At 41.7% G+C, this 12,831-nt stretch overlaps 2 protein-coding genes across 7 annotated transcripts; one reads left to right on the forward strand and one right to left on the reverse strand.

The window, feature by feature from the left end:
- Positions 1-1,755: 1,755 nt before the first annotated feature.
- LOC117464094 (membrane-anchored junction protein) lies at positions 1,756-7,986 on the reverse strand. Of its 4 annotated transcripts, none has more exons than XM_034106634.1 (10): positions 7,916-7,986; positions 7,143-7,250; positions 6,252-6,297; positions 6,019-6,094; positions 5,548-5,658; positions 5,321-5,355; positions 5,099-5,223; positions 3,601-3,667; positions 2,544-2,707; positions 1,756-2,105 (listed from the first exon to the last, which is right to left on the reverse strand). In XM_034106634.1, exons 2-10 carry the CDS (start codon positions 7,241-7,243, stop codon positions 2,066-2,068), a joined length of 765 nt encoding a protein of 254 aa, XP_033962525.1. In that variant the 5' UTR covers positions 7,244-7,250; positions 7,916-7,986; the 3' UTR covers positions 1,756-2,065. The 4 variants fall into 4 exon arrangements, with proteins under 4 accessions (XP_033962525.1, XP_033962526.1, XP_033962527.1 ...); XM_034106635.2 differs by lacking the exon at positions 7,916-7,986 and adding an exon at positions 7,490-7,615 and having other exon boundaries at positions 7,143-7,245; XM_034106636.2 differs by lacking the exon at positions 7,916-7,986 and adding an exon at positions 7,490-7,615 and having other exon boundaries at positions 3,601-3,664.
- LOC117464093 (glyoxal reductase) lies at positions 7,753-12,744 on the forward strand. Of its 3 annotated transcripts, none has more exons than XM_034106632.2 (6): positions 7,753-7,880; positions 8,430-8,722; positions 8,855-9,000; positions 9,309-9,448; positions 9,546-9,704; positions 12,184-12,744. In XM_034106632.2, exons 2-6 carry the CDS (start codon positions 8,478-8,480, stop codon positions 12,361-12,363), a joined length of 870 nt encoding a protein of 289 aa, XP_033962523.1. In that variant the 5' UTR covers positions 7,753-7,880; positions 8,430-8,477; the 3' UTR covers positions 12,364-12,744. The 3 variants fall into 3 exon arrangements, with proteins under 3 accessions (XP_033962523.1, XP_033962521.1, XP_033962522.1); XM_034106630.2 differs by having other exon boundaries at positions 7,755-7,884; XM_034106631.2 differs by lacking the exon at positions 7,753-7,880 and adding an exon at positions 7,946-8,172.
- The last annotated feature ends 87 nt before the right edge of the window (positions 12,745-12,831 follow it).

The raw sequence follows: 12,831 nt of genomic DNA on the forward strand, positions 1-12,831 counted from the left end.
CAAATTGTACTGGCGTTTGTTTCCTAAAAAACTACAATCACTAGCTGTAATAGATAATTAGCCTTCGTTTTTTCTTTTAAATGAAGCCATATATTTTTTTCTTTAGATATATGATATTAGTAGAAAATAATTGCTGTAGGCCAACTGCCACAGATAGGGATATAGACTAACATATGTTTTTATTTGACACTAGAATAATACAGAATAACTCCAGCCCTATTCTTAAAACCTTCCTTTTACAATACATTACAAAATAAAGTTTGTCAGCTTCTTGTTTTTAATTTAGTCATAGTCTTGTGTGAAATATCCGTATTAGTTTTTTTATCATATTCAACTATTCTCACCCTGTTTTTGGTAAAGATTTTATGTCCAAACTGCATTTGAGTCTTCTTGCGTCATCAATAACACACGTTTATGTCACCAGTTTATGTGCCGTCTCACCATCGTTTTGTCTCATCTTTAGTTAACCAAATGAACAACATGGACAAAAATGTTACTAAATATAATTGTGTCCGTTAATGATTTAGTGTAGATGGTGATGCTTTGGCTCCCAGCGCTTCACACTGACTCACATCCTCACACATACACACTTTTCTAAGGAAAACACAATTATCATCTTATGGCCCCTCCATCCCAAATCATTCCCAAACACCGTTTTTCAATGGAAAACGGAATGTGTGACATCATCACCTAAACCCCCCACCTACACACACGTATGTACACACACTACACTATTAGTGTGTTGACTGTGAGCTGCAGTGTGTTTCTTCTGATTCCATGCCAACCAGAGAGAGAGAGAGAGAGAGAGAGAGAGAGAGAGACTATAAATCTGAGTGGCCCACAGCACCTCATCAGGAGAGAATTAGATGTGAATGGACTTTGTTAAACTGGAGTCTCTTGTAGCTGAGATGCACGCACACGCTCACACACACACACACACATTTCTCCAGTGTGAGTCAGCGGGGTGACTGATGTTTGTATCGCTGAGTGGCCCCGTCGCTCTCGGCTGCCGTGGAAACCGTGGCGTCTTGAATAACTATAATATCATTAATGCGTCCGCTTCCACTTCTGCCCTGTTATTCTAATCTCAGCGTGTGTGTGTGTGAAAGTATATGATGCATGTGTGTGTCTGTGCTGCAGTGTATGATGTGTGAGAGTGTGTTATTTTATATGTATCATTATGTCTGACAGGATATTGTGAGTGGTCAAAGTGTGTAAGTAGACGTTAGTGTAAGATTATGTGTGTGTTATTTTGGGCTCTATGACAATGTTAGGAGAGGATTAGGCAAGGTTTTCCTGTTTCTGAGGTGATGTTCGAGTCCAGTTGACCCATTTACCCCCCCCCCCACACACACACACACACACGAGTGGAAATAAGCGGCCATTGTCCGTTGGAATGTGCTAACGTGAATTAAACACCCAACGCACTCCCGTGAAAGATGAGTTAGATGAATTAAACTGGTACATTGTTCATAAGAAACACTTGCTTAACATAAAACATCATTAAAGCAGTGTGTAGGCAAAGAAAAAAGAGATCAGATGCAAATGGGGCCGCAGATCATGAAGGCAATTTAAATCTAACAGAACTTAAGATGGGAAACCAAGAAATAAAAGACATGCTGCTCTTTTGTTGGATTTGGAGGGGGGTCGGAGTTCATGAAAGTGAATCGCTGTGGAAATGTCCACATGAATTCACACTGATTGAAAGAGTTCTTGCAGGTGATGCTATAAACAAATCACTAAAAACTACCAATGGAAACAAGGAAGCAACATCTGTATTTGCTTATAAGAGCTGCAACAGAAAACTCTGCACGTAATAGTTTTATTAAAATATACTTAAGATATATAAATAAATTAGAAAATCTTACATAAGTCTGAACAATAAGAATGATTAATAATGACCCTTATATAACAGATTCTTCAAAGACAGGGAGACAAACAGGCCTATTAAAATGTTCCTGAAAAAACAAATCCTGAGTTCTCTGTGCAGAACTTGAACTAAACAAACCCCGGCGAGTTTCCGCTTCATTCCCCAGTAACAGCTCCTGTCTCCGTGCCGTGGCCCTCAGGGGTCTCCAAAGAGCAGGGAGAAGGGGAAGACATGGCTGCAGAGAGGGAGACAGATAACGTTAACGCACTGTGATTAATGGCTGCTGCATATCATTATTACCAGGAAAGGACTCCATGTGTTTGGCGTGCTGTGTGAGAGCGGAGCTGCTTCTCTGCGCGCCTCGGGGCATCTCCGCCTGTCTCAACACAACCAGGAATATTGTCATCTCTGTGCTTACAATAGCTGGATTTCCCCGATCCGTTTGAATCTTTGTCAACCTTCTTCTTTCGGATGTGCAGCAACAATTATCTCTTGTTCCTCCTGTGAAGTCAATCATATCTACAAACAGTGACATCGCCCTCCTCTCTGAAGAAGGTGTGAGTCTTACGCTTACTGTTTGCCAATACACTGATATGTTGTTCTCAGCGTTAGCTTTTAGCGTGCTAACACATCCCTGTTTGTTAGTATGGCTGCTCAGGGGCTTCACACAGACCTGGCTAGTCGACTCAGAATGCCTGGCCTCTCAGGGGTCCCAGGGGCAGACTCTTCATCTTCTTCCTCATCCTCTTCCATGGGCTCTATTGTCCCAGAATGCACTTCACCTGGAGTCCCACTTCCTTTCACTGTGACACCTGGTTTCTGCTGTGGTGCGTCTTTCTGAGGGAGAGAATAAAAGGACAGAATATCAAATCTATTTTACAGTTATAGTAGTCAAATGTGTTTTATTTCACCTTTTGCTCACACCTCCCACCAAAAAGGACTTATCTAATGCAGATCTAGAGTTATCTATAAGTTTAAGCAGCGTACATGCGTCTGTGGTACGAGCAATAATCCATAAATAGAGTTTGGATTCTTGTCTTTTACAAAATAATGTTTATCTGCCATTTCAGAAATTCAAGAATGCAGTTTCTGGCCAAAAATATAAAAAGCTCAGCTTGAGACAGAGGTTAAAATCAGGCTTTAGCATACTAACAGTCCATCTGAGTGGTGGGGCACAGTTAACGGTCAATTGGACTTCTTTATGAGCTTAAGAATGTACTTTTGATAACCCGAATATTGTCTCTTGGTCTTTGAGTGGGTTTGTGCCATGAACTTAATGACTGCCTTCATTGTTCAAGCGTAATCCTTTTTTAAAGCTCAACACGATTAGTTTAAATCCTTTTTTCCACTTGAAACAAATGTGAGGGGAAAAAGAGTGGGTAAAAGAAACCTGGATCAGATGAGATGAGGAGGGAGCACAATTACCCAGAAGCACACACTCTGTGCCTGATGTAATGCTTTTATTCACCTTGATCACACTTGTTATGCTACAGTCTGCACAAATGTTAGCTTGGGGCTACAATACAGACAGAGATGCTCCAAGAGTGTGTTTATACAGTAGATGTGGTAGAGAGGAAACGAAAGGCTAAAATTAGAAGGAAATGTGTTATTCAATTTATTTAGAACAACTGTGGGATGAAATTACTTCATTTGACATTTAGGAAAGTGTCGGATCAGTGAAGCAGTTAGATTTGATGTGGACCTTTTTGTAGATGTAATAAAAAAATCACCTCATCAAAGCATCCTGCATCTTCTTTTGCATCTCTGAGTGTCCGTGGACGATCCAGAGAGGGCCTGCTGAGAGTTGGACATCAAAAAACAATAAGTTAAAATACATGAGGAACTAAGCTTTCTACTTTTAAATAAAGAATTAACTAGATACTGTACAGTCAAATTCAGGTGGCATTTAAATATGATTTACACAATTTATGTTATAGAAGAATACAGATATTTTATAGGAATAGAATAAAAATAATAATGCCCATGCTTATCTTTTAAACAAAAGCCTACTAAAGCTATTGTAGGTTAAAGCAGGTTTGTAACAGATTTGTGGGAGGGGGGGTTATATTCTGAGAAGAAACTTGATAGGATTAAAGTCATACCTTCATGGAAAAAAGAGAGGATATTCTCTCAGATGTAAGTGATAACGATACATTTAAAAAGTCACAGATATACCATAAAGAAACTTAAATATTATCCCGTAAATTCCCGATAAATCAAAGAAAAAACAATAAATACATTTACAAGAAATAAATCTGGAAAATAATCTTTTTTTTTTTGTCAATGAACAACGGGGCTCCAAGGTTTAAAAAGGCTCATCTTCAAATAGTAAATTGGTGGGTCTCGTGCCTCGTAGTGCATGGCCTCCAAAGACCTTCCGTTAGAGGATGTTTCAAACTCATTCTTCTCTGTTCCCTTTTTCCAGCAGGTTTAACAGGAAAACAAACCATCTGTCTCTCCAGGGCATCACTGTGAGAATACAAGTGTGTGTTGTATTTGTGTAGCACCTTTGTAAGGACATGTAAGTGTAATGGTCAGCGTGGTGAATATAATGCAATGAGAGTTTGATTTCCTGTGAGCTGGTAATGATGCTTGAGGCTCTGCTGCTTGCAGGATGTTTACACAGTTTGTGCATCTGAGTGTGCGTCCTTCAAGAAGAGACAATTCTGTTTATATAAGTTTAACACAAACTAGTTATTGTGTGTGTGTGCTTCTAAAATCATCATTTGCGCCCCACTGATCTGACTGTCAGTGTGATTGAGGTGGCGCCCGTTCGCCTCTTGTCTGTGTCATAACTGCACGAATCCCTGGAGCGTGTGTGTGTGTGTGTGTGTTTCTGTGTTAGTGTGTGTTTCTGTGTTAGTGTGTGTGTTTCTATGTTAGTGTGCGTGTGTGTGTTTCTGTGTTAGTGTGTGTGTGTGTGTGAAGCAGGGCAGAATAGATAAAAACTCTTCTTTCTATCGCCACATTGTGAAATATAAGTGCATATTCGGGTGCGTACGACTACTGTTAGTATTAGATTTTGGTCAAATATAGACAATACATATTCAGAAACAAATCTTAAACTCATGAAGTTCAGAAGGAGCCCATATGTGACCCTCTTTGCAACCACAGGGTAGGTTTGTAGTCAATGCACACATTTATTTGCTCTTCTAAGCACTTAGTCGTGGTTCCCTGTGAGGTTAAATGTGAGAGTAAATGTAGCTTCAGGTTACTGCAAACACTCACCCGACCGCAGAAGCCTTGCTTTTAGTCTCAAAATCCTGGTTTAAGTCCTTTAGTATGGCCCCCTCTAGTGGTGAACATCTTCTACAGCGCTTTGACCGGGGCTCAGAAACGGCAGCGTCTTTCTCCTAGAAAACATGCAGCAGTTACAACTTTTACGAGATACAAAGACGGTTTGATAGTAAAACATGAACCCTACATTCATCTATGTTTTGTGTTACTCACTGAGCTCAGCTTCTCCTCTGCTTGCTTTGCTTCCTCTGCAACACATTGAATGTGAGCCATCAAAGCGCCTGATGTATGTATGTTGTGTCTGTTTGTGTTCTGTACTAAGACCTGTCTGTTCTTCATCACACAGCTACATCAGCAGGACAATCAGTTAAAAACAGATGCCCATGTCTTTGAGCAAATAACATTTATTCGTTGCCCCTTTATGAATTCCCAGCCCTCACCATGCTGCATGTTTTTCTCCAGGTAGAGGGTCAGGCAGTAGGGGTAGGCTGCCAGCCTCCTGTCACCGTGTTTGGGCACCACCTGACGTGCCCCTTCCCACCGCTTTTGATCTGGTACTCACGGTTAACAAAATACAGGTAATATCCAGTGAATATGCTTCAGGAGATTTATTCCTTGATCTGTGTTTAGTAAAGTATAATGAACAAAGATGCTACCGTGCAATTTGCTAAAGCATCAAAATGAATGATGGTGATCTCAAGACTGAACTTTAATTGTGTCATGCCCTGGATTTATTTTGTTACTGCAACAAGTAGAAGTAGAAGTAATTTTGGTGAAAATTGGTGAGCTCGTGCCCATGTTTAAAGGTGACACAGGCTGGAAGTGTGGCAGAGAGATACACAGCAATGGGATGGGTAGAAAGCTGACTGAAAAAGAAATACTGTTCATGAATAAAATATGTCAAAGGATACAGGGGAAGATATTGAAGTGGGCACTAAAGAAGGGTTGGAGACTGTCCAGGTTGCCAAGAACCGTTCTGATAATTTCCTAAAAACAGAAAAAGAGAAAGTAAGAGAGGGAGTTAGAAAGGAAAAAGAAAACTGTGAACAAGAAGGGGTCAGTTAAGTGTGAATGTAGACATTTAATTTAAGAATAGTGTGAACAAAACACATGTGAGTGCTGTACCTGCAGTACCCATAATTACCTCCAGTTCCTGATTGAAGCAGTTTCCTCCCATGACCTCTTCTCCCCTGATGAAAAATAAACACATATCACAATAGCTTTTTACACTTTTTTTTTCTGAAAATCTTCTGCAGCCTTAAGGCATTTCAGGATCAGTTAGGACTTTTATTCTGAGGCTTTATCCCTGAATCAAAGCAGACAGATCCTGTGGGGCCTTTGATCCTCTTTTCACAGATGAAACAAAATAAGACACACATCAGAATGTGTAACAGCAGCCATTACAGGCAGTAGTGTTAGAAGAAAACAAGTTAAAATGGAGAGAAAAGATCAATGTTTCCTCTGTTGCCTGAAGCTCAGCCATCTCCCCAACTGCTTTTAAGATTTAGGAAAATGTTGCAATGCTTTGCGGGATTGAATCTCGAGGGAAAAAAGGAAAGGAGGTAGGGAAGGAGATAAGAGTGGATACCATGAATAGTCTTACTGTTGTTTGCCTTAGGGGCCTGTGTTGTTTTTCTCTGATTTCAAGAAAGAAGGACAATAATTCCTGTCTTTAGTTGCTCTAAGAGCCTTCTCTCTTTTTTTAGGTACGCTTATCACTATTTGAATGATAATCACCAAGATGTGCGACCAGTAACTAACAGCTACTTTAGACCATGTTATTACTAGCAAAGTAATCGCAGCTGGCATGGTTTTGAACTGGTTCCTTCTTTATTATGTCACAATAGTCCCTTTTTCTCTTTGCTCCCCTTTAGGCTAAGCCCTGAGTAAAACAGCAAGACTGTACTGGGCTGTCTTGGGATGTATCTGCTGACTTGTCTCGCTCTTTTCAACAAAGAGAACAGGAGAAGGGAAGAAAAATATATCAAGAAATAAGGCAGGGCTGTGAAGATGTAAAGGACATTGTGTGACTTGCCTGAAGCTGCAGCCTCCTCTTATCTTGATCTTGTAGATAAAACTACCAGCTCTGAAGAATCGAGTTTCAGCAAAAGTGGAGGAGAAGGCCTGCAGTGGCATGACTGACCTGACATGGTTTGGAAAACAAAATCACAAAAACAAGCTATTCATTTATTTATTGATGGACTTTTGGTTCAGAGGGCAACCAACATACAGTTCAACATAACCGGAAATGTTAAATTGATTTAGCTAACTAGCTTGCACACATTTATAATTAAATATTTATGGTGATAACATTTCCTTACTTAGTATATTAAATAACTGTCAAAAATATTGTTTTTCTCATTCGCGCTCTATTGAAATTACCGTAATGTCTAGAGAAACGGTGGGCATGAAGTTGGTCGGTCGTCTAGCAGCAATGTACCTCCCCCTCCACCAGCACGCCAACGGTTAAAACTATGACCGTCAATCAAACACTCCTCGCCCCATGATTCGCTGGAAGAAGTGAGTTCCCGCCTTTGGATCGTTAGGCCTACTTTGATAAGCTAGATTTTCTTCCAATCACCAGCGGCAGAGCAGGAGTCACTAGGCTTGTTTGAGATGAGCTGCGGCTCGCCTCGAAAGTAGACGAGAATAGCCGATTGCAGCTGGGGGAGGTCTCAAAAAGCTCGCCTGAAGTCGGACAGCTCGGAGTCAAGGCTGCCGGCGTCTTTGTCCCGCGAGATTTCAACGTCTCATGAAGTCGAGCCTCCAGAAAGCAAGTGAGCAAGTCGGACAATATTATTTACTAACCTTCATGCAAAGCACTAGCAAGACGGCGGTCGCAATTGCGCTGGTCTGCGTCGTTCTCGCTCATCTCAAACGAGCCAGACGAGTTAAACGAGTGATGGAGAAAACCGCCTCAAAGATCACATGTCTGTCATGTGACCACGCATAGCAGGAAGGAGTAGTTGTAAATATTAGAAGTAATTTCACGTTTGCCTTTATGAACTTTTGACTTTTTAAAACGTGCTATGCCTTCTTATAATTGAAGGGAAAAGACTTAAAAGGTGAGATTATAATCTTTAATCATTATTTAGTGGCATTCCTACCCAGTTCCCTTAATATGGTATTATATTGCAAGGGCAAGGGACTCTAGGGTCCTTTCCCAGGATCATGTTTATGGTGGAAATGCATTTCTGTAATACACAGAAAGCTGTAGGGCATGGCACATTATAAAATTGTATTTACAGTTACTGATTTTTCATTGAAGTAAATTAATATTTTCTATGTATGTCTTACCTAACTCTCTCTCCCCCTTTACCAGTTTGTTGTAGACCAACTGTTCTAACAGGGTGCCAAAAAGAACAATCAGATGTCTTCCTCTTCTTCACCTTCCGTGCTCCTAAATACTGGGATTCAGATGCCCCTCTTGGGTCTGGGGACCTACAAGTTGGTGGGTCCTGAAGATGTCTATCAGGCTGTGGATGCAGCGCTGGCGGCAGGTTATCGGTCTTTTGACAGTGCAGCCGTCTATCGAAACGAAGCTGACCTGGGCCGAGTGCTGAAGGAGCTCCTTCCCAAACATGGCTTAACCAGAGAAGATGTGTTCATAACAAGGTGATATACATGGGTTTGCCCATAACTCATTTAAAACATACATATAGAATGCAGCTGGAATATTTGATTACTGATTCGAAACTAAATCGTTTTTTGTATATAACCCATATCATGTGATCTTTCTCCCTGCAGCAAGCTGGGCCCCAAGGATCAGGGGGAGGGAGCGATGGAAGGAGCCCTCCACAGCCTGGCTCAGCTGGACCTGGGCTACATTGACCTCTACCTGATCCACTGGCCTGGCACACAGGGGCGTGTAGTGACTGACCAACGCAACCCAGGTAAAGAATCCGGATAAAGTCAAAGTTTTCCCTCGGGTACAAAAATGTAATTTAAATCATAACTGCCGTATGCATGTGTTCAGTGGTGAAATAAGTACTCATATCTTTAACTTAAATAGAAGTTGTAACATCAGTGTAAACATATTCTCTGTTCAAAATCCTAGTTACCCATGAATCAAATGTTTTATAAACAATTGCTTCACTAATGGTCAGTGTTATCCAAGTACAGCTACATTATGGAAGAGGGAGATAAACTGACATCTTGAATCTTATCTTTGATTGAGTCCTTGATTAATATTTAATTGCAGGTAACAGAGCTGAGAGTTGGGCCGCTCTGGAGAAGCTGTATGCCCAGGGGAAGCTGAAGGCCATCGGAGTGTCCAATTACACACCAGCACACATGAGGGAACTGATACAGAGCTGCAAGATCCCTCCTGCTTTGCTGCAGGTAGGACACTGATAGAGGAGGAGGATGGATCACATGTATAATAGTTTTTTTTTAAAGAGACAATTCACACATTTTCTTTTTTTTGTTGTTTCTTCAGGTAGAGTTTCACCCAAGGCTTTGCCAGACAGAGCTGAGGAAAGTGTGTGAGGAGTATGAAGTGTGTTTCCAAGCATACTCCTCCTTAGGCAAAGGAGAGCTGGTCACTGACCCTGTGGTGCTGGAGGTGTCAAAGAACTGTGAACGCACACCTGCACAGGTAAACACACACTAAGGCTGCGGCCCCACGAGGACGAAAACGGCTAAACGCATAGGATTAACGCAAACGCAATCGCAAACGGCTTCCGTCCACATGCAATAATTATCCGGATAGTGTCTGCCCACACGAGACCGCTCCGTTTAGCTCCAACCGCTGGAGAAGCTGCAGTACATATGCAGGAGCCTCTACGTGGCGCTGTAACTTCCTCCACAAAAGCAGCGAAGAAGCATGGTTGTCATGGTTGCCCTTCTGTTTATTCTCCGCGGTGGGGGCCGAGGGAACCGGGCAGAGTTTTTCGCCAGTCAGCGTGTATTAAAGTTGAAATCTTCCGGACAAAATTATAAAAGTGCCGGTCAAAGGTCTTCTTTGTTATTTATTGAGCTTTAAAACAAATGAATAACGACTCTATATAATATAATGATAAAATACACGGAGCCTCTCTTTTTCCTCCCTCTCTTCGGACAGCGCCAGTAGGCTTGTTTGAGACAAGCAAGACCTGCGCAGACCTGCGCAATTGCGATCAACGTCTTGCTGGTGCGTTGCATGATGGTTAGTCATTTTGTCCGACTTGCTCTGGAGACTCGCCCACATGAGACTTTGAAATCTCGCGGGACAAAGACGCCCGCAGCCTTGAGAGCGAGGCGAGGCGAGTTGGCGCACTTGCTCTCCACGAGCTGCGGAAGCGAAATGCTTGATGGGAAACGGCTCGCTGGTATCTCGAGCTGAGCGCTCATTGGTGGTTTTTACCACGTGCTGCTGATGAAACTCTCCAATTGGCTGGCAAAAGTTTGTTGTTGTTTTGTGTCAGTTTTACGTCGTCACATCCATTCCCATTTTTCATCATTGTTCCACAATGTTTATCATCATGAAATTAATATCTATATATTTTATACTATACTTGCACTGCTTACCGTTTTCATACTTTATATATCTTAGCATATTCATACACACTGTTCATACTGCTCACAGGCTGATATCTAGTGTATTAATACACACTGTTCATACTGCTCACAGGCTGATATCTAGTGTATTCATACACACTGTTCATACTGCTCACAGGCTGATATCTAGTGTATTCATACACACTGTTCATACTGCTCACAGGCTGATATCTAGTGTATTCATACCCCACTGTTTATTCATCATTTCATTCATTCTATATGTTATTCTGTAGATTGTGTACATTACTTTCCACTTCGCTGCTTGTTGCACCTGGTTAGAAGCTAAACTGCATTTCGTTGTCTCAGTACCTGTAATATGTGCAATAACAATAAAGTTTCTCTTTAAGTTAAACCAAATCATTAAAATAAAATATATTGTAATGATTTGGTTTAACCTTATTTATTGAATACATCATTTAAAATGGCAAGATTAAATCAAATTGCATCCATGTTGTACACATCATAAAGCTTAAAGTGGCAGCTAAAGAGTTAACACAGCAGCAGGTCTGTTCAATTCATGCTCATTCAGCTTCATGTGTGCGGATCTGAAGGGACTGATCATTTGTAGCCTGTCCACCTATCAGTTTTGCAAACATTAAGAGGGAGGAGCATTTCTATTACATCCACTTCATCTGCAACGAAAAACGCCAACGCAATTTCCGCCATTGCAAACCCAGCCAGTCAAGCCGACTCCGAGTCCGAGCTGTCCGATTTAAGACGAGCTTTTTGACACCTCCCCCGGCTGCGATCGGCTACTCTCGTCTACTTTCGAGGCGAGCCGCAATGTGTCTCAAACAAGCCTAACGTCTGTCTCATGCAGCAGCTCATCCAGTAATCAGTGACCCGGCCGACTGTAAAAATAAACATATTTATAACTAGTTTAGGGAGTTTGAGAGGTAATTAAAATAGCTAAGGGTGATGATCTGACTTGAAGTGTGTGTTTTGCTGCAGCGGGAGGAGCTGCATGTGAGCAGAGCTGCGTGTCTCCGTCCTGTCAGATTAGATTTCACTCGCGAGAGAAAGATAAATAATCTGAATTCAGGGTGCAGTTTACTTTGACGTGGGGGTGAGCAGCAGAGGCGGGGCTATTGCCTCATCATTATTGCTGTAGATGTTGCACAAACAACTGTAGCATGGTCAATAGCGTCCGGAGCACGATAGCAACTCTGCGATCCGCCAGTGTTGTTGTTGTTGGTGGCGAAACACTTCAGCACTGGCGCGGGGTAAGCGGAGGTGAGCAGAAGAGGTGGGGAGAGGCGGGGCTATTGCGCAATCACTATCAGTGATCTGAAAATGTCCGTATAGGGCGCACACACGGAGCTGTTTGACCCCCCAGAGAGTGGCGTATGCATTTCTATCCACCTTGGGACCCGTTGTCGTTTAGTGCCATATTCGGTCGTCCTCGTGTGGCCGAACGGTCTATATGACACTAAACAGTAACGCAAACGACCAAATTCGTCCTCGTGGGGCCGCAGCCTAAGAGTATCTTGACTAACAGTATTTTTGTACAAACACTGACGTCTGTTGTTCCGCTGCAGGTCCTGTTGCGCTGGGCTGTGCAGCAGGGTGTCCCAGTGCTGCCAAAGTCCTCAAATCCAGACAGAATAAAGGACAATGCCAGGCTTTTTGACTTCACACTGAGTGACACAGACATGGACAGACTTTCAGCTTTGGACTGTGAACACAAATATTGCTGGGATCCATCAGAAGTGGTTTGAAAGACCACATATTCACAATGCCTCTTTAATTTGGCTGTTCTTTAGCTCTGACTGCAAAAACGAAGTGGTGGTAAAGGTGAGAGGTTGGATATGGACAACTCAGTTACGTAATAAATGCACTGGACTGATGTATTCAGAAATTTGGCAAATATATGTACTAAGCTTCTGAGAGTTCAGGAAACCTTTTAGAAAACATTTACTTATAAGTGGTCCTTTTTAATTGTCACCCATATGCCATGAAACATGCAAAGCCTTTTAGGCCTAAATGTGCTGCATGTAGAGCAAAGCCGTGTCATCATGTTAAGACTATTTCTATATTCTTTGGTGTCTCACACTTTAATTCATATGCAAAGTCAGAATAAAATAATTAAAAAACAGAAACATTGTGTTTATTAAATGTCTTCAATTTGAAATATAAATGTGTACAGTGCATATTATTATTCTTCAATCTAATATACAAGATACTAA

Source organism: Pseudochaenichthys georgianus, chromosome 18, assembly GCF_902827115.2.
Source record: "Pseudochaenichthys georgianus chromosome 18, fPseGeo1.2, whole genome shotgun sequence".
Taxonomy (NCBI): Eukaryota; Metazoa; Chordata; class Actinopteri; order Perciformes; family Channichthyidae; genus Pseudochaenichthys; species Pseudochaenichthys georgianus.